Source organism: Coffea arabica, chromosome 2c (assembly GCF_036785885.1).
Source record: "Coffea arabica cultivar ET-39 chromosome 2c, Coffea Arabica ET-39 HiFi, whole genome shotgun sequence".
In the NCBI taxonomy this organism is placed as follows: domain Eukaryota; kingdom Viridiplantae; phylum Streptophyta; class Magnoliopsida; order Gentianales; family Rubiaceae; genus Coffea; species Coffea arabica.
Window position 1 is genome coordinate 15,036,749 of NC_092312.1, and position 17,537 is coordinate 15,054,285.

Sequence of the window (17,537 nt, forward strand, 5' to 3'; positions counted from 1 at the left end):
TTGCATCAGCCCAAATTTAGTTCCAGTTATCCAAAAGTGTGCACACTGGTATTAAATGATTCAAACGATAAGATTCTACTGACTGAACGGTAATGAATAATCTTAAGTTTAGTAAAAAAAGAATAAAGATTAACTTTTTGAAAAAAAATACTTGAGTTACAGTCCTTTGGAACAAGAATCCGGATGCAGTAGCTCAAATGTCGTGACATGCAACATGTCATGCTTTCTGAATAAACTTCTGTCATGATTATTCATTCTTTTTTCCGTTTCTCATATATTCATTGTCCACCACACCAGACTTGCACTTTCCAGATTTAGATTTCTTTATTCCCATAAATTTCTGCTCCTCTATATATATCTACTCTTTTTTCCTTTTTCCACAAAATTTATATTCTAAAATTTGCACAAATTTTTTTTTTTTTTTTTTACCTTCTAGGTTGCACTACAAAATCGTGTCCTCAAGAGATGAAAGCAACAAGTCATATCTACACCACCTGGCAAAAGGTCCAAGGTATAGATGCCACCTCAATCTTTCATTGCTCGCATACGTGGCTAACCAAACCTCTCCGCTTCATTCATGCACGAATGCATCACCCCCAATAAATCTCCCAAAATCCCGACAAACCATCAAGAACAGGAAAACAAGAAAAAGGGGCAGTGATTAGTGAGGAAAACAAACCAAAAAAAAAAGAGATAAAATTATTACTGTTGGTTTTGCCATGGCAGGAAGAGATGAAGCATCAAGTCATGAAGAAATCCCACCGGGGAGGCCGATGTCAATGGAGCAACACATGGTGGATAAAGTGTTGCAATCTTTGAAGCCAATTAAGCAAATGAGCCAGCATGCGTGCACTTTTGCTTTGTACAGCCATGACATGAATAGACAAATTGAGACTCATCACTATGTCACTCGGATCAATCAGGACTTTCTTCAATGTGCTGTTTATGACTCTGATGACTCCAGAGGATGCCTTATTGGTAGCCCATTTTTCTTTCTTTTTTTTTTAAAAAAAAAAATTCGTGTCAATTTCCAATAATTAAATTAGTATTGTTTTCTTTTTTTTTTTTTTTTTTTTACATTAATGATAATATTGCTCTTCTTGTTGATTGAATAGGAGTGGAGTATATTATTTCTGATCGTCTTTTTGAGAATTTGGATCCGGAGGAGCAGAAGCTTTGGCATTCTCACGCTTATGAAGTATGCAACTTTAATTATCCTATTTAACTTTTAGACCTTTGTTGGACACTAATCCACAGTCATCACCAGTTCTCCTTATTTAGTAGAAAAACGCTGTTCTAGTCACAGACTAATTATCACGTACACCTTTTTACATCAGAAGAAAAGTAGCAGTATATTTTTCTTTTCATGCATTATGACACACGATCTTGAACTTATGCCCTGTCAATGACATTTTGGCTTTGTGTCAATTCTTGGTTTAATGATAACTCATAAAAAAATTCTGAATCTACAGATCAAATCAGGCCTTTGGGTCAGTCCTCGGGTTCCAGAGATGGTAGCGAGGCCTGAACTTGAAAATCTTGCCAAAACTTACGGCAAGTTTTGGTGTACCTGGCAAACTGATAGAGGTGCGTACGTTCAAATCTACAAGTTACCAAGTCAAGACAGTAAAAATTTCATGTGTTTTTTTCCCTTTCTTTCAAGACACAGCTCTTTTTATCGTAAAATTCGGAAGATTAATCAACTCTTGGTATAATCTTGTAGGTGATAAGTTGCCACTAGGCCCTCCAGCACTAATGATGTCTCCACAGCCAGTGAATTTGGGCATGGTGAAGCCAGCCCTGGTTCAGAAGAGGGATGGCAAATATAACATATCCACTGATGAAGCCATAAAAACTACTCGGCTGGAAATTAACGAGCCCGAATGGATAAATCCCCAAGCAGACTACTGGAAACAGCATGGTAAATGTTTTGCAATCGATGTTGAGCCGGTGGAGATGAAACGAATGGCTCCTTTTCCATGAGTTCTTGACGAATTTCCCATGATTAATGTTTGCATCTTTTTTTGTATAGGAGTAGTGAATATGGTTTTCATGTGACTATGTAGCAAAAGATAATCTAAGGTATTGTTATTAGGTTTGTCTAAGCTGCAAATTATAGCTGTGCCTTTTGATATTTACATTTCGTAATCTGCTGCATATATTTCACCGCAGAAATTTCATTTAATTTTTATCTCTACATTCGGAGTCTATTCATGCAAGTGCTCTACTTCATTTTTTTTTTTTTTTCCGACGGTCGTTAATAGTTTATTCTATATCTATTTTAACATATTTTAAGAAAAGATTCAACAGAACAAATGAGAGCTGATGAAAATCGAATCATCGTCGGATCAGACAGATGTATTACACATCCGTCTAGATTTGTAAGAGAACCACTTAATTGTAACATTTGGCGGGCGGACATTTGGTGGGAGACAAGGTTTCACCAAGATTGCCTTCCTTCCACCCCCACCAAGGTTTAAATACCCACGGCTGGTGATCCACTCTTCTTCATTTTTAATGGTTCTGGATCCCTATATCATTCGGCGGGCACAACACTTAAGACACCGGTTTGACCAAATGGTTGCACATGGACCAATCTAATTGCAGATTTTGAGCAAAACAAGGCCCCCATTGTATATTAATGTAAATATACAACAATTCATAAAAAAAAAAAAAAAAGCAACTTTTCTTATATCCAATCTATAGCAATGTCTTGTATTATTAATTGATTCACCTAAGAGAAAAACACAATTTAATATAAACAATTTATTAATCTGGACAACCTGCCATGCAAGTGTTAGCCCCATTTCAACTGGTACATTTTATATCTTTTGAATACTTCATTGTGGGTCGCATACATCTTACACATTCATAGCAATGAAATTGTAAAGCCAAAAATAGATGGTATAAGCTAAAATACATCGCATCCATATATCTTGGATGCACCACATATGAGAATTCCGTCGAAATATTTCACAATTACATTATGTTTAGTCATTCAAGTTACTAATTATTCTCAACGATTTTCACTAGCCATCTTCCAACTTTCTTATCCAACATATCCCTACACATTAGACCTCTATATGCAATTATTGGCTACAAGTTAAAGGTGATTTCAATTGAATAGGTTGCTTCAGGGTCTAAGGTATCAAAATTGGGTGAGTTCAGTCAAATAGGTAACTTTAGGGTCTAAGCATCGAGTCCAAGGTATCTTTTTTGGATTGTCTAAGATATCAAGGTCGAGAGTTTGAGATCCAAAGTAGCAATAGTCGATAGTTACAAATAACAAAAGCTGCACAAAATGAATGTTAAGGTGTTAAATGAGAGAATGAAAAAAAATGTGTAAATTGAGAACCAATGAAATTATCAAGGCTGCAAAGTGCAATTAATCCTTGACTAAGTTGACAAAAGCTTTATTCAGATATCAAGCACAACAATCAAACGGTCATTCAACACCAACCAAATTAATCAACAATGCACTGTACCCACACCCCCACCTCAGCATATGCCATTCAATATTCAATTCCCAATGCAAGCTGGTTCACCTCCCCATTCCCAATCCCGAAAACATATTACGTCCAAGATTAAAAAACCACATTAACAACAATAAAAAGTCAACCTTGGAACATCCGTTCACCTCAATTTCCTCTTTCAACCCCTTAAACCAGTCCTTAATCTCCACCCCAAATCATTTCGTGGGTCATTCTTTAAAGTTCTGGGTTTCTTTGAGTTTATTCCATCCAATCACAATGGAAGGCGGCAGTGAAAATCAGCAAGAGAAGCATGCTTATTCAGTGTGGGGACTTCCACCAGAAGATTTGAGGCCTAGATTGAAGAAGTTGATGGAGAGTCTAAGATCAGAATTTAATGGGCCGGAATTTGAGCCTCACGTGACTGTTGTTGGAGCTATAAGCTTGACAGAGAATGAAGCTCGTGAAAAGTTCAACAAGGCTTGTCAGGGGTTGAAGGCTTACAAGGCTAAAGTTGAGAAAGTTGCCACTGGGACTTTCTTTTATCAGTGTGTTTTTCTTTTACTTGAACCATCTCCTGAGGTAATACTAATAATTTCCGAAGTTTTGGTGAAAGAGGATGTAATTATCTATGATTATATTTATTTGTCAGTTCAAATGAAGAAAGGACAAATTGGCCACATTTCTTGATTAGGACTGTTCCCTGAGTTGAAATTGACATGATTATTGTGCCAGGTTTTATGGATTGCAATTTTAGATGAAGTGTTTAAGTATTCCTGTTGTAGGAGCTGTATGGTCTTGTGGGATGTCATGATGACCCTTTGAAGCTTTCACCTGCATCAAGGTGACGGGAAAATATCCAGTAGTCTATAGGTAACCTCCTAAGTAGTAATATACAACCTAGGATTTCATTTTGACAATCTAGGATGAAGACTAATAAATTTTTGCTCTGTTTGCATGTCCGGGCTCTGGGGCGTGACATACTGTATATTCAATCTTGCATAGAATCATATAGTAGCCCTTGAGGTTTTTGCATGTATTCTGTTTTGCTTGTTTCCTTTTAGCTCATGGATATGCTTTACTAACACAAATACATGTGGAATAACACTTAAACTTGCGAGTTCAAGGTTTGTTCTGTCAAACTTGAGCATTTCCCTTACCAGGATTTGTAGAATAGTGAAATATGCAAACTTGGAAGGAAAATAATAATGCTAACTGTGCAATGTCCATTGCTTTGGGAAAGGAAAAGAGGTTGTTGCTCTGTGGATTTACCTGATATTTGTTGGAAAAGTACAAAGTTATAGGTATTACATCCATTTATAATATATTCATGAGGAACTTCCATCTTGCTTATCATTAGTTTGTAAGTTTTGACATATTTTCGTAGTTTGTGATAGTGATGACAATTACCTTCTTACAGGTTGTGGAAACTAGTAATCATTGCTGTGGTCATTTTGGATACCTGCGCTCAACACGTGAGTTATTCATTTATTTGTTTAGATTTTGTTCATCTAATGGTATTTGAGATTTTGCTCCGAGAAATTTTGCTCCATCTTCTAAACATTAAAACTTTGCAGCACTATATAGTTCAATTCATGCCTTTATTTGCCCTTTTCTGTCTCTCAAGTTGTACTTGTTAGAGAGGAAAAGCAATGCATCTTTTGTAGTTGAAGCATTCACATATGCTTGTTGCATATACAAATGTTATACTACTGCTTAGTTCTATTACAACATTTTAATTCCGATGGCATTGAATTTTCGCTTTGTGAAAGTAACTGTGAGCATCATGCTAAGTAAATGGTACTGCACTTTATCCTATCACTTTGAATTACAGAGCATGTACAAGTTCCAATCACATGTTTTGTTCTGTTATTCTTTTCCTCTCTTTTGTTTTAAGTTACAGTCACATGATTGGATGAATGGATCTGAACTTGATTCTTTTGCCTGTCTTTTACTGCATCATTATTGTTTGTTTTGGGAAAATGTATATCAACTTTGTCTTTTCATTGAAAAAGAAGAATTCTGACAAAGCTACATAAATGACATCAGAAAACTCATTATTCTGAAAGAAGAGTTATTGGGAACCTACTGCAGTTCAGGATCCTATTAATGCTAGGCCTCTGGAAGGCTTAGATTTGCACATCCTCACTGACCTTGGATCCAATTTTGATATCCTTTCGAGTCAAATTACCTGGCAATTAAACCAGTTTATGACTCGAGATTAGGATTAGTAAATGAAGAAAACAAGTCAGGATTAAGAATTGGTTGTTATCATATATTTCTTTTTTCTTCACAGCTATAGATGCTGATAATTTCTCTAATTTTGTTGTTTATGTACCGCGCGCGCGCGCGTGTGAAGTTGCTTATTGCAGGGCAGAGATAACTGAATTAGAAGACTTCGTGAATGTTGGTGAATTTCAATTTCCTAGTATTTTTGTAGGTGATCAGTATAACAATTGGAAAACTGAAATGCTTTTCCAGTTAAAACATTTGTTATGTTCGTGAAATTGTAATTTTCACACTTGTTTATGTTGAACTTTCTGGGTCAATGTGTTTGATCAAATTAATTCGCAGTTAACATGGTCTAAAGGTTCTTTTTCCTTGCAGATTTTATCTGCAGGCTAAAACCTAAGACATACAAGATCACATGGGTCATGGGTAGTGAAGGAACAAGATATTTTTCAGCTATAACTTAGAACTGATATCAGCAATCCCTTCAAAAGAATGTAAAAATAGTTCTGGCATTAGGAAACCATGTGGTATGAAAATTTGGGAATAAGTGCACGATTTGTTATCATGGATGCAAAATGAGTTGTTTGGTGAACTTTATGGTGCACATAAGATTTCTTTCTCGTATGTTTACAAATTCTTGAAAATAATAGTTATTAATCGTTATGCTGTCATCTGAAATTAGGTCAGTTTATGTGCTTCCTCTAATATTTCAGCATCCCATACATTGGTTGTGGTTTTTTCTTTAGATCATCCATGTTTCTCATCTTGATGCGTCTTCTATGATCTCACAGCTTACATGCCACATTTAAGCCTCCTGTATGCGGCCACATCAGAAGAGGAGAAGAAGGCCGCTCAAGAGAGAGCCTGTGCCCTTGATGGAACCATTGGCGACTTAGAATTTGAGATTTCTCGCCTTGCATTGTACAAAACAGACACTGAAGACAAAAGCCTGAAGTCATGGGAAAAAGTTGCTGAGTACCACCTCATTTCTAACTAGAGTAACTGAACCTCAGTTATGTATCATAGAACCCTCCTACCTGCTCTTCTGGCTGGTTTGAAGAGACTCTATGATTATAATGTTTACTAATATAAGCAGTCTGGGAGCTGAACAAATTGTAGGTTTCCCATATAGCAGTTGAAACATTCTGAATAAATCAATTCCATAATAAATTTGCCATTTTATAGTTTGTTTTTTTACCATGATTATGAGGAGCAAGGTGCACCTTCAACGTTTTAATTGTGACTGATTCTTGGGGATTTGCTCTTTGAAGCCACTTGATAGAAACCATGTTTTAAAAGTATACGTATCGAGTTATTTCTAGCCAAGTGGCAAAGGCCCTGCCTTGGTCCATTTGGGTGGGGATTGCAAGGCAGGAAATGGGGAAGGAGCGTCTTGTTTTTCTCTTTTGAAAGTCATGAATGATGAAGCTAATTACAAGCAAGTCTAGTAATGATTTTGGACGATCAGCTTTCATGGAAGCTATCTGGTCCACATCTCATTTTTGCCTAGATAATAACCCCATGATTAGGAACAGAGTTAGAGGTTTGAAGTTATCATTTTCTACGCATAGGACATAGGAATAAGCCTCCATCTGAGATAATGTCCGCTATGCAAAATGTGTACAAAAGGAAATACAAGACAAAAGAATATTGAAATTATCATTTTTTTCATGTGGTTTTGTATCCAAAGTATGAAATAGAATAGTCATACATCGTCAAAGAGTTTGGAAGGACAACAACCGTGTATATCACCTATTGCACTGGAAACGCTACAAAACTGGCCGATGCCTGTCCTACACTCAAAAATAAAGTGAAGTCTCCGAGTTGAATGTGTATCTAATGCGGTTTTGGCTTGTATCCATCAACAGCAAAATTTCGCGTGGCAGCAGGAAGTGCCAATCGAATTCCATCAATATCTGGATGTGCAATTATTTGGCAGCCCAGTCGCGATCTGCATAAATATAGTTTAGAATTTGAATTGCTAGGATGACTGACAAAACAATGCAACATTGGTTCTGGAGTAAGGGACATACGTCTCAGTGAGGCCAAAAGCAAGATCTAACATATCATTCTCCTCGTCGGTTGGATCTTCCAGCTTATTGTAATGATTTGGATCCTGTAAAATAGGAAAACATAATACAGCAATCGACATAGACAATGTTTCCCCTTTGGAAGATATTAAAGGAAGGAAAAGAATGAAAATTTGCCTTGAGGACTAGTAAAGAATCGTTCTCACACCATGACATACCATCACAATCACATGGCAAGTGGAACAGGCAAGGGATCCTTCACATGCTCCTGTAATCACATGAAAGCATTAACCTTTTGGAAATTGTAAAATACGAAAATACCTCAGGTAAATCTGGAAACCAGATTGAAAACAAAGGGACAAGATAATTCGTGCACATACAGCTCAGGGCATTTCTTACCTTCGAGCTCTATGTCATTTTCATGTGCAGCCTCTAACATTGACATTCCAACAGGAACCCTGATATACTTCTCTTCTCCATCCTTGTCTACAAATGTCACAGATATTCTGCAGGGTCCACAAACATCAAAGGTTAAGATGCATGAACCTACATTCTAGGCAGGGTGTGCTACTGATACAAGAATGCTCAACTGAAGTGCATGCATTTATCTTGGTCATTGAGATGCCAATTTAGCGGCGCTACTGGGATTACTAGTTAGGATATCGGAGAAATAAATTCACTCGGTTTCAAAGCTGACAATGGAGATATTAGCCTTATGTTCGCATAAGGAAGCTTCCACTCTGCAGATATTCACTACCTCTGGTCAACAAGTACAAAATTTCGAGGCAAAGATTCTAGTCAGAAGGCCAACAATTATTTGATAAAACTTTCCAAAAAGATGGTTCTCTTCCCTCTAGTGGGTAAATGAAGTTTTGACTTCACCTGTTCACATTCTTCTCAAGGTTAAGGATTTTTTAATCAAAGGAATATAAAAAGTAGACTTTTGCACGATACTGTCTGAAACTTAATTTCACATATAAGTAGCAGCAGAGAAAAAGAATGAGAAAGCTGCAGGTGATATCAGTAATGCAACCTTACTTTTCTTTTTCTTCATTTTGTTTCTCGAAAGCCTTATCAGGTGCTGCAGTAGAAAACCTTTGATGTATCTGCATAAAATGAACCACAAAATGAATGAGAAAGGGCAGGAATATAGATAACATTTTAATTTGCAATGACAGACTTCACAACTAATTAAGAGCTGACTTGCACAAAGATTATTACATTTCAGCAGCACAAAGAATTAATACAGAGAAGGCATAAAAAGGCAAACTTTGTCTTTAGGAAAATAAAATGTCTTGTCTCAATGTAATGAGATACTAACCAAAGGCAGCAAATTTTCATTTCGACACAAAGGGACAAGCAACGTCCTTGCTGTAGAAGCCAATGGAGCTGCAAAGCAACAAAAATGAGAGAAAAGACAAAACAAGATTGTGGCAAATTCCACAATCTTCTAACTGGTGGAGGGGGGGCAAGGTAAGCTTTTATTAAGCTGCGAAGTTATTGCATTATTTTTTGCAGGGCAAAAGCATGCTTATTGTAAGCTTGCACATACTTTCATCCACTAACCTTCTTGTAAGTCATACTTCGCACTAGAAGTTCTCTTTTTGAACAAATTTGCAAACCTCTTTAAAACCCATAACCACCTTAACAATAAAAGAACCAACATCGTGCCACCAGTTATCAGTTCTCTCCCCCGAAACCCCCAAAACGGTAAATTAACCAGATTGTCAAATATCTTTTCCACGTTCCAAGTGTTCTCCATCTCCTTTAATGTCCCTTGACAATGTTGACAAATCAAGGCATAAAATGAAAAATTACGCACCTTTAAGACAATTCTTGATGGCATGCGCTCCAAGCTTAGAAAGTTTTAAGGTAAACATATCCAGGCACCTGGCAGCTTCACCGCGAACAGCAAATACCACAAAAGCAAAACTTCAAAAAAATTGAACAAAAGCAGATCTCATGGACACAAATGGCAAAATTCTGCAAAGTGTCCTTATTAGTTTGAAAAGGTTACCAGCAGAGTTGGATTTCAAACTTGTGAAACTCATCAGTAATTCCCACTAAGATTTTTCAATAACATCAAAAAAAGTGTTGTACTGGCTTTAAACTATCTATTTGGCAAATTTCAGTGGAAAATGATGCAGAATACTTCCTGGCATGTTTGAAATTTACAATCCAGATGGAAGAAAGAAATATACTTACCAAAAAAAAATGTTTTGAGGGTACTTAAAATTTAACAGGAGAGCATGTAACATAAAAAATAAACAAAAACAAAAGCCAAAGGAAGAAGAAAATTCTATTTTCTTATTTTCTTTAACGAAAGTGAAGGTCACTTCGAAGATACTGGATTATTGCTCTCTTGGTTGGAGAACCAACATGGGAAAAATTCAGTTCCTCAACTCTTGGGAAGATAAATTTGGTGTATCCAAATCTCCCACAAATCAAGATTATACAAGAAAACAGTCAGTTAAAAGGGGAAAAGTAAAAGGGGAAAAAAGAAGAAAAGAAAATGAATGCTCAGCAATCATATTTCCCTTGGCTAGTTTCCTTCCCCTGAAACAAAAGGTAGACAGCCCTTAATGCAGAATAGAGCAGTTTGGTAGCTTGCAAGGGTCATAACCTTGAGGTGACCATTATTATTAAAAGATAACTCAATGGCTGAGCTACTAAGTTGCCAGCGGCACATTCTAGTTGCCAGAATTTTATTTTACACTGTCAAGCCCCAGTTTTTAACCAATAGACGTAAAAGCAAAAAGAAAAAAAAGAGAAAGAAAAGTAAATTAAACTACAAAAAAATATGGGCCTGAAATGAGGCTTCACAAAAGCAATAGTTTAGGGGCCCTCTAATAGCACGGAATAGTTCTTAAATTAGGAGTCAACATTTAATATTCAGTTCTAGGAAATGTTTTACTTTTTAGATGAGAAATTAGAACCCTTTACATAGACAACTCCTCATCTTTGAAAATCAAGAGAAATAATTTTAGGAGCTCAGTCAAAAGGAAAAGGTGGAACATCAACGCGTTAGCCTTTAGCATCTTCACACGGTGAAAGCCAGTAGTGTGTTTAATTTGCATTCTTAGGAATTTAAGGCCAAAATTCAAGAACTTAAAGTAAACAACTGACATGCATTAGTTAACTTAAATCAAACTCCAACAATTAAACCATGCTAACACCGCCACATTCCACTAACATTGAGATAGAATACAAGGTACAACCAAACTTTTCCTCGACTATTTGGCCCTGTTGCACCTTCAGCTGCAGCAGTAAAGCCTGCCACAACCGCAGGAGTCCTCAATGCTTCACACAAGGACACAGAACAAGAAAACCAGTTGGCTCTCTCTGTTAACTTCTGTTCAGGAATTTTCACAAACGCCTTGTGTACCATCCATAAAAATACACTTTCTTGCTTAAATATCGCTCCAAAAAAAATCTATCTAATCACACAAATTTACAACTCAAACACGAGACCAAATGCATCAACAAATGACACCATCAATGAAGACTAAGCATGGCAAGCAAATAAGAGACAAACCGAAAGAACAAGAACGTTCAATAAATTGCCAAATCAGAATAGCCAGTTCAATTCAGAAAACAAAAAATACCAAGAAAAAAAAAAGAAACTCAGAGATAAAAGAAAGAGTTTTTACAGTGCTATGTCAAAGTAGTTAGGCGGTGGAGGTCAGTGACGATGAACCCTTCTCCCTTCCTCGTTTACTCTTCTATTTTGATCATTTTCTGGAAACTGACAGAAATTAGAGGGTGAGGTTTTGGGCAGCATAAAAGCTTACAGAGAGTCGATTGATATTCCAGCCCCTATTTAAAAGTAGAGAAGTTCCATTTGGCCATTTCTTTTTTCTTCGTAAACAACCTTTAAAAATACTCCAAAATATATTCCAAAGCACATTCAAAAACATTACAAAAAACATTTACCGTGAAAATTTTTTAAATATATTATTATATTAAAATATTTCAAAAATATTTTTAAAAAATAATTAATCTAAACGGATATACACTGAATAATTGTAATAAATTAAGTAGAAAAAAGGGAAAAAAAACAAAAACAAAAACAAAATAAGCAACGTACCCATATATGCAAAAGCCCATTCAACCTTGTACCCATGTAACTCCACGCCGCACAATAATCACAAGATCAAAACAGCTGCAAAAAACTTTGTCCCTCTTTTCTTTTTAGAGAGTGTCTCAAATATTATTTCACTTGCAATATAAATATATTTTTTAATTTTATTTTTTATATTTTTAATTATTTTTTTATTTCACATATATCATATCATAAATAATATTATAATAATTATTTCAAATAATACGCTATTCAATTCATCTGAATTTAGAATAATGGGAGATAGCCGTCAAAAAATAAAGACTCCCCTTCATCAAAATAACTTTCCCCAAAAATCCCAATTGGCAGTTTTAAGTCCTTTGACTCATTTATTATCAGTTATAAAAAGACTCATTTATTATACTAATACTAAAAATCCCATTCAATTCTACTGTACCACTCATAAGTCTAATCTAATCTATTACTCTCTTTTCTTGGTCTTAGATTTCAAGCCCAAATTTCTTTGCTTTCTGGGTTACTCATTCAGTCTCTTGCCTCCTCTTCTGCGGGTACCTTGTGGCTTTTTTTGTTTTTGTTTTTGTTTTAGATCTTTTTGTACTTGGTTTATCTGTTGTTGTTTTTATTAACTGGGTTCTATGGAATTTTCATGCATGTTTGAGTGTAAGAATTGGGTTTATTAAATTAAGTATTGCTTGGTTTCTTCTGTTCTTTTTAGTTGGGGTTATTACATGTCTAAGATGGGCCAGAATTAAAGCTCCTTCTGGGGTTTAAAGGTTGTTTTGGCAACTTGCTGCCCTGTCTTCTTTTATTTTCTGTGAATTTTTGGTCAATTTTCTTTGTTCCATGTTTTATAATCATAGATACACATGAATACAGCCTTTTAATAGGGTGAAATTTGTTCAATTAGCACTTCTTGGAGATTTTCCTGTAACTTAAAATGGTATTGTTTCACTAGAACAATGGTATTGGCGTTTGTCTTTGATGTTTTACTTCCTGCAGATTTATAGGCTGTAAATAGCTTCTTTCAGTCCAATGAGGAATGCCCATTTATTGCAAGTGCCGTATGACATCAATCCCAAACAGCATTGGGGGTGTTTGATTTCAAAAGGGTTTCTGAGGATTATTATTTTTAGCAATGCATTCAACTTTAAAAAAAAATTCATGCAACTTCTTTTATTTTTTCAAATTGTTATCTGTAGTTGGCTTAAAATATTTTTTATGGTGAACAATTTGTGAACAGTTATGGTGGGCTTTAAGAATAGATACTTGGTGATGGAGGTGTTTCTGGATCCAAATAAAGACCTTGCAGCTGATGAACCCATTATTATTACTCAGTTTAATTTGTCCAAAGCCATCAAAGATAGCATTCTTATGAATTTTGGCGAATGTGGCTTGGCCTCGTCGCTTAATTCATTTCAAGGTTAGCATTGTTGCTGTTTACTTTTCAGTTGAGCAAGTGCTTGAATGGAGATTAGGGAATACAATTGTGTTGTCTACTCATGTTGCTTGTTTTCATCAATAACGTGCATTTGTTTTATTGTCTTTGTTGCAGTAAAATACGTGAATCCTATTACAAAGCTCTGTATCATCAGAGCCTCAAGGGAGGATCATCAAAAAGTTTGGGCTGCAATTACCATGGTTAGGAGTATAGGGAATTGCCCTGTGACTTTCAGCTTACTTGCTATAAGCGGTGCGTTAGAACGGCTTCAAAATCATGTCATTGTAGAAATGTTGTGGTTTGTTGAAGTAGCTAAAAATGTTGAGGATAACTTTGTAAAATAGAAAAGCTACAATCTTTCTAATAGAATGTATGCCGAGGATTATTGTTCTATGGTTTTTCAGTTAATGGTATCCTTGCTCTATGGTTTTTCGGTTAATGGTATCCTTGCACACCGTAGGAGTTTATGCTCGTTCTCTTTATTTTGGCAGAATGATCTTTTGTCATAAGTTGTTTGACCAAATGCATCATGTCCTGTCTAGATCATTTTTGGAAACCTTGCTGGGAATTTATTTCACTAACTCAATTTGGTTAATACACTTGAATCTTATAGATGCTTGACCTGAAATCTCGTGAAAGCTCTAGCTTTACTGGCTAGAAGTGTAGTGGGAACCAAAATTCATTATTTGGTATTTGCCTTCTTAATTTCTCTTTTTCCTTCTATGACTTTAAAATCATGTGGAAGCTGGGAAGATATCTTGCAAGCACAGCTCTGACATGTGCATCCTATCATAGTTGATTTAGTACTAATCAGCACTACTATTGTCCTCCAAATAGGAAGTATCAACGCTTGCAAAAAAGCTGCTTTGAAGAGTGACGAATTGAAGTTTGAGCAATACAAGTTAATGGCCCAAGTCCAAACAACAGATGACATCCTTCAGCAGATGCAGAACTGTCTTGCAAAGATCAAAGTGTTGGAGCACTAAGGCCAAAGGTGTTGCCTTCAGATTTTCTCATTTCTGTCTTTCCAACTTGGGAAGACATTTTGCTATTCTACTCATACCTCTCTTGGATTGCCAGCTAGTTTCTACATGTGGCTTTGTCCATCATTTATACCTTCCCTCCATTGATACCAAATTAATACGGTTTGAGCATCGATGTTGTAGATATTAGGCATCTGTTTTAATTTTTCATAATGATTGAGTGATGATTGTGAATCAATTGTTATCAAGTAGGTCGAATGCACTTTTTAACTGTTGGTTCATACTGTCCACAGAGAATTCATTTTTCTATACTTAATCTAGTATTCTCTTTTAAAAGGGAAAGAATTATTCCCTGTTCCTTTTTTTCTTAAATCATTTTGTGTTATTGTTTGATGTTCTGTTGCTTATGGAGAGCAAGGTGCATCTTTAACATTCCAATAATGAGACTGTCTTTCTGCTGCCTTGCTCTCTGAAGCTGCATACTCCTGGATTAATACAGTGTTTAAAATGGGATTTAGTTACTTCTTGCCAAGTGGCAACTGCACAGTCCTGTAGTCCTGTTGCCCTTGCTCCAGCTGGGGGTTGCATCGATAGAGTAGGGTGGCAATAAAACTGTGGAGGGTGGATCGTCTTTTCTTTTCAAAGGCTTGCATGATTAAGTCATTTATGTTAAGTGCAAGCAAGGAAGAGTATGATTTTGGTCAAATGGGCTTTGATATCTGTGAATTTGTAGGAAAGCATCTCATTTTTTCCTCAATCAAGCCAGATTTCGGACTAGTCAGTGGTTTAAGCTTTCTACTTACAAGCCCTCCTTAGTAAGAGGAGATCATAATCTGGCTTTACAGAACACCTATTATGATCTATGACTTCTTCCAAGTTCCTTGTACAATTTCCACATTTGGTTGCTTTTCTGGTCTCGTTACCTTTTACTTTCTAAAATCTTTGATATTTCTGAGACATCAGTTATTAGATTGGCCTTATGCCTTGACCGTGTTTGAATTATGAGGTTGCTTATCTGATCATGGTCAGCTTTACTCATCTAACCTAATTTCTGCTAGTTCCTGGTAATCAGTGGGCTTATCACCTTTACTATGCGTTTCTTCCATATTTGAATGCTAAGATCATGTGACTATGTAATGTTTACCAAAAATTTTGATCAAGATGAATGTAGAGAAGTACAAGTCAAAATATGCAGAGAGTTGATGGATCAGGAAGTCTCAGTTCCTGTGTTAGAGTAGCAAATTACATAACCAGGAAAGTAATTTCTCACATATAGATAGTTAAGTAGACAAGAAATATCGATAGTTCTCGTACCACTTAGATACACTTCTCGCTACACCAAGTAAAAGTTGCTCTTCGCAGACTTCTAATTCGATCTGTTTCATGAGTTTAATGCAGGATTGCAGAAATGCAGGACAGCTGCTGAAACTCTGATAAAAATAGGTCTAGACTCTATAGTACACCAGTTCTATGATATTACACTCATTAGGTAACAAGCTCATTAACCTTATGTATTGGGGAACAAGAATGCTCGGCTTACTGTTCTCTGCTAGCCTGATCTCGAGTTCTCTGATTTAGCTCTATATCCATATAGCTTTGGCCCTTATAAGCAGTGGCTTCAGCTCACCTTTGACATTAAGGCCTATCACCTCATCAGAGCCACCGATCATCTCTTTGCCTATGAAAACAGTAGGCACACTTGGCTCTTGTCCTAGATGTAGCAGTTCCCTTTCCATTTTCTGACCATCTTGATGTTGATCAATCTCATAAACTTTAGGATTTGCCCCAAAATTGTTTATTAGTGTCTTAATGGTGTGGCACATGCCACAATTGCTTTTGCTGAAGATAACCACAGGATTTTCAGACCCCAACTTTGTAACCATGCCCATCTCTCCAAGAGCAAGGTGAACGGAGACTAGTTGTACAAGGTTTTCGGATTTAGAAGAGGCCAAGTATATGTTAGTTATAGTGAGGTATTGTGCTAAATTACTGGCAAAGTAGCAAGCTGTTTTATAATGGAGTTGATCTTGCATGAAATTATTTATAGAAGCTTAGAGATGGTGAGCTGCATGCTGTTGCAGATTGAAAACGATTGAAGAATGTTCCTGGTAAAGTCAGGCCAAAGCATTTGTAATCTAAAATCTAAATCACCCCAAATCATTGCCCCACATTGTCCTGATGTGCCTTATCTGCATCAACTTACATGTTGCAACATGGACATTTTAGCTTTTTTCATGTAACTAAACCAGAATTTCCTGCATTCAGCCCTCAGATTAAACCATAGCTTGTTTATTATCCTATGTCAACGGTGAGGACGTATTTACATTCTCGCCAAGCTGTTGTATAATTGAGCCAATCATTTAGAATTTCTACTTCGAAATGCATTGATAATTGTACCTTTTTTTTTTCCTGGCGTCTAGAATTGATATAAAAGGGATTTTTGAATTTACAAACAATTAAACACTCAAATCTTTGAGGCCTAAAGCTGCTTATGGCTTGCTTTTTACAGGATTTTAAGTAATGTGAAGATTTCTTTTCTAGACAATTTTCCCTTATTTGATGTGTGCATTCTTTGAAAACGTAACCTGTTTTCATCAACTATTGAGAATGAGAAAAAGTTGCTTATCCAAAATGTACGTATCACCTTTTTCAGTTCCCTAAAGAGAATCGCATCCAATTCACCCCACTAAGTTAATTGATGTGGAAACTATATCCTCATATAACTGCAGATGAAAATCCAGACCTGATAAACATGAGTTGAAGGTACCAAAAATATGAGGGCACTCGACATTAAAGAAAGCACATTATCCTATCAACTTTTTCACCATCGATAAAAAAGACCTGTCATCGTATCTCTAATCATGAATATCACGTGAAGACTTTGCCATATCTTTGTTTCTGTGGCACATATCCTCCATATCTTCTGATTAATATTCACGACAGGTTCTTGTGGAGGGTTAGACCTGGAGGCATAAAAAAGATCTACTGATAGTAGATTGGAGAGCCATCTGAGGCCACAAGGAAGAAGCAGAGAATAACAACAATTAGCAAATTTTCTTCTAGTCACACTAATTAACTCAAAAAAGGGTTTCTGACTCTAGTTTCTTTCTCATGGCCAAATTTCATTCTGCTTGCAATCTTTTTCAAAAGAATTGCAATGATAAATAATTTTATTCCATATGTTTTTCTTGAAAATCCTACTCAATCTGTGTACACGTGTTTGTACTGCCCCAATTAGATCAACAGCTCAAAAGAATTGCAATGATAAATAATTTTATTCCATATGTTTTTCTTGAAAATCCT

The 17,537-nt window shown here is 36.1% G+C and overlaps 5 protein-coding genes across 8 annotated transcripts; 3 read left to right on the plus strand and 2 right to left on the minus strand.

Annotated features, from left to right (window-relative positions):
• The first annotated feature begins 582 nt into the window (after nt 1-582).
• On the plus strand, nt 583-2,197 carry LOC113722304 (oil body-associated protein 2C-like). The gene is made up of 4 exons (XM_027245714.2): nt 583-978; nt 1,116-1,198; nt 1,473-1,587; nt 1,724-2,197. The coding sequence occupies exons 1-4, from the start codon at nt 720-722 to the stop codon at nt 1,981-1,983; spliced, it is 717 nt and encodes a 238-aa protein (XP_027101515.1). The 5' UTR covers nt 583-719; the 3' UTR covers nt 1,984-2,197.
• A 1,298-nt stretch (nt 2,198-3,495) lies between these two features.
• LOC113726237 (cyclic phosphodiesterase-like) lies at nt 3,496-6,886 on the plus strand. The gene is made up of 3 exons (XM_027249838.2): nt 3,496-4,052; nt 4,891-4,945; nt 6,494-6,886. The coding sequence occupies exons 1-3, from the start codon at nt 3,750-3,752 to the stop codon at nt 6,697-6,699; spliced, it is 564 nt and encodes a 187-aa protein (XP_027105639.1). The 5' UTR covers nt 3,496-3,749; the 3' UTR covers nt 6,700-6,886.
• A 464-nt stretch (nt 6,887-7,350) lies between these two features.
• LOC113726238 (uncharacterized) lies at nt 7,351-11,615 on the minus strand. 3 transcript variants are annotated; one of them, XM_027249841.2, is made up of 8 exons: nt 11,383-11,615; nt 9,555-9,622; nt 9,054-9,121; nt 8,771-8,838; nt 8,132-8,238; nt 7,951-8,000; nt 7,736-7,818; nt 7,351-7,653 (listed from the first exon to the last, which is right to left on the minus strand). In XM_027249841.2, exons 2-8 carry the CDS (start codon nt 9,610-9,612, stop codon nt 7,539-7,541), a joined length of 549 nt encoding a protein of 182 aa, XP_027105642.1. In that variant the 5' UTR covers nt 9,613-9,622; nt 11,383-11,615; the 3' UTR covers nt 7,351-7,538. The 3 variants fall into 3 exon arrangements, with proteins under 3 accessions (XP_027105642.1, XP_071930611.1, XP_027105640.1); XM_072074510.1 differs by having other exon boundaries at nt 9,555-10,288; XM_027249839.2 differs by having other exon boundaries at nt 9,555-9,629; nt 11,383-11,614.
• Nucleotides 11,616-12,176: 561 nt separating this feature from the next.
• LOC113726239 (probable ribonuclease P/MRP protein subunit POP5) lies at nt 12,177-14,592 on the plus strand. 2 transcript variants are annotated; one of them, XM_027249842.2, is made up of 4 exons: nt 12,177-12,361; nt 13,054-13,233; nt 13,366-13,503; nt 14,089-14,592. In XM_027249842.2, exons 2-4 carry the CDS (start codon nt 13,056-13,058, stop codon nt 14,235-14,237), a joined length of 465 nt encoding a protein of 154 aa, XP_027105643.1. In that variant the 5' UTR covers nt 12,177-12,361; nt 13,054-13,055; the 3' UTR covers nt 14,238-14,592. The 2 variants fall into 2 exon arrangements, with proteins under 2 accessions (XP_027105643.1, XP_027105644.1); XM_027249843.2 differs by lacking the exon at nt 12,177-12,361 and adding an exon at nt 12,373-12,586.
• A 1,222-nt stretch (nt 14,593-15,814) lies between these two features.
• LOC113722318 (monothiol glutaredoxin-S2-like) lies at nt 15,815-16,123 on the minus strand. The gene has a single exon (XM_027245715.2). It carries the CDS (start codon nt 16,121-16,123, stop codon nt 15,815-15,817), a length of 309 nt encoding a protein of 102 aa, XP_027101516.1.
• Between the last annotated feature and the right edge of the window lie 1,414 nt (nt 16,124-17,537).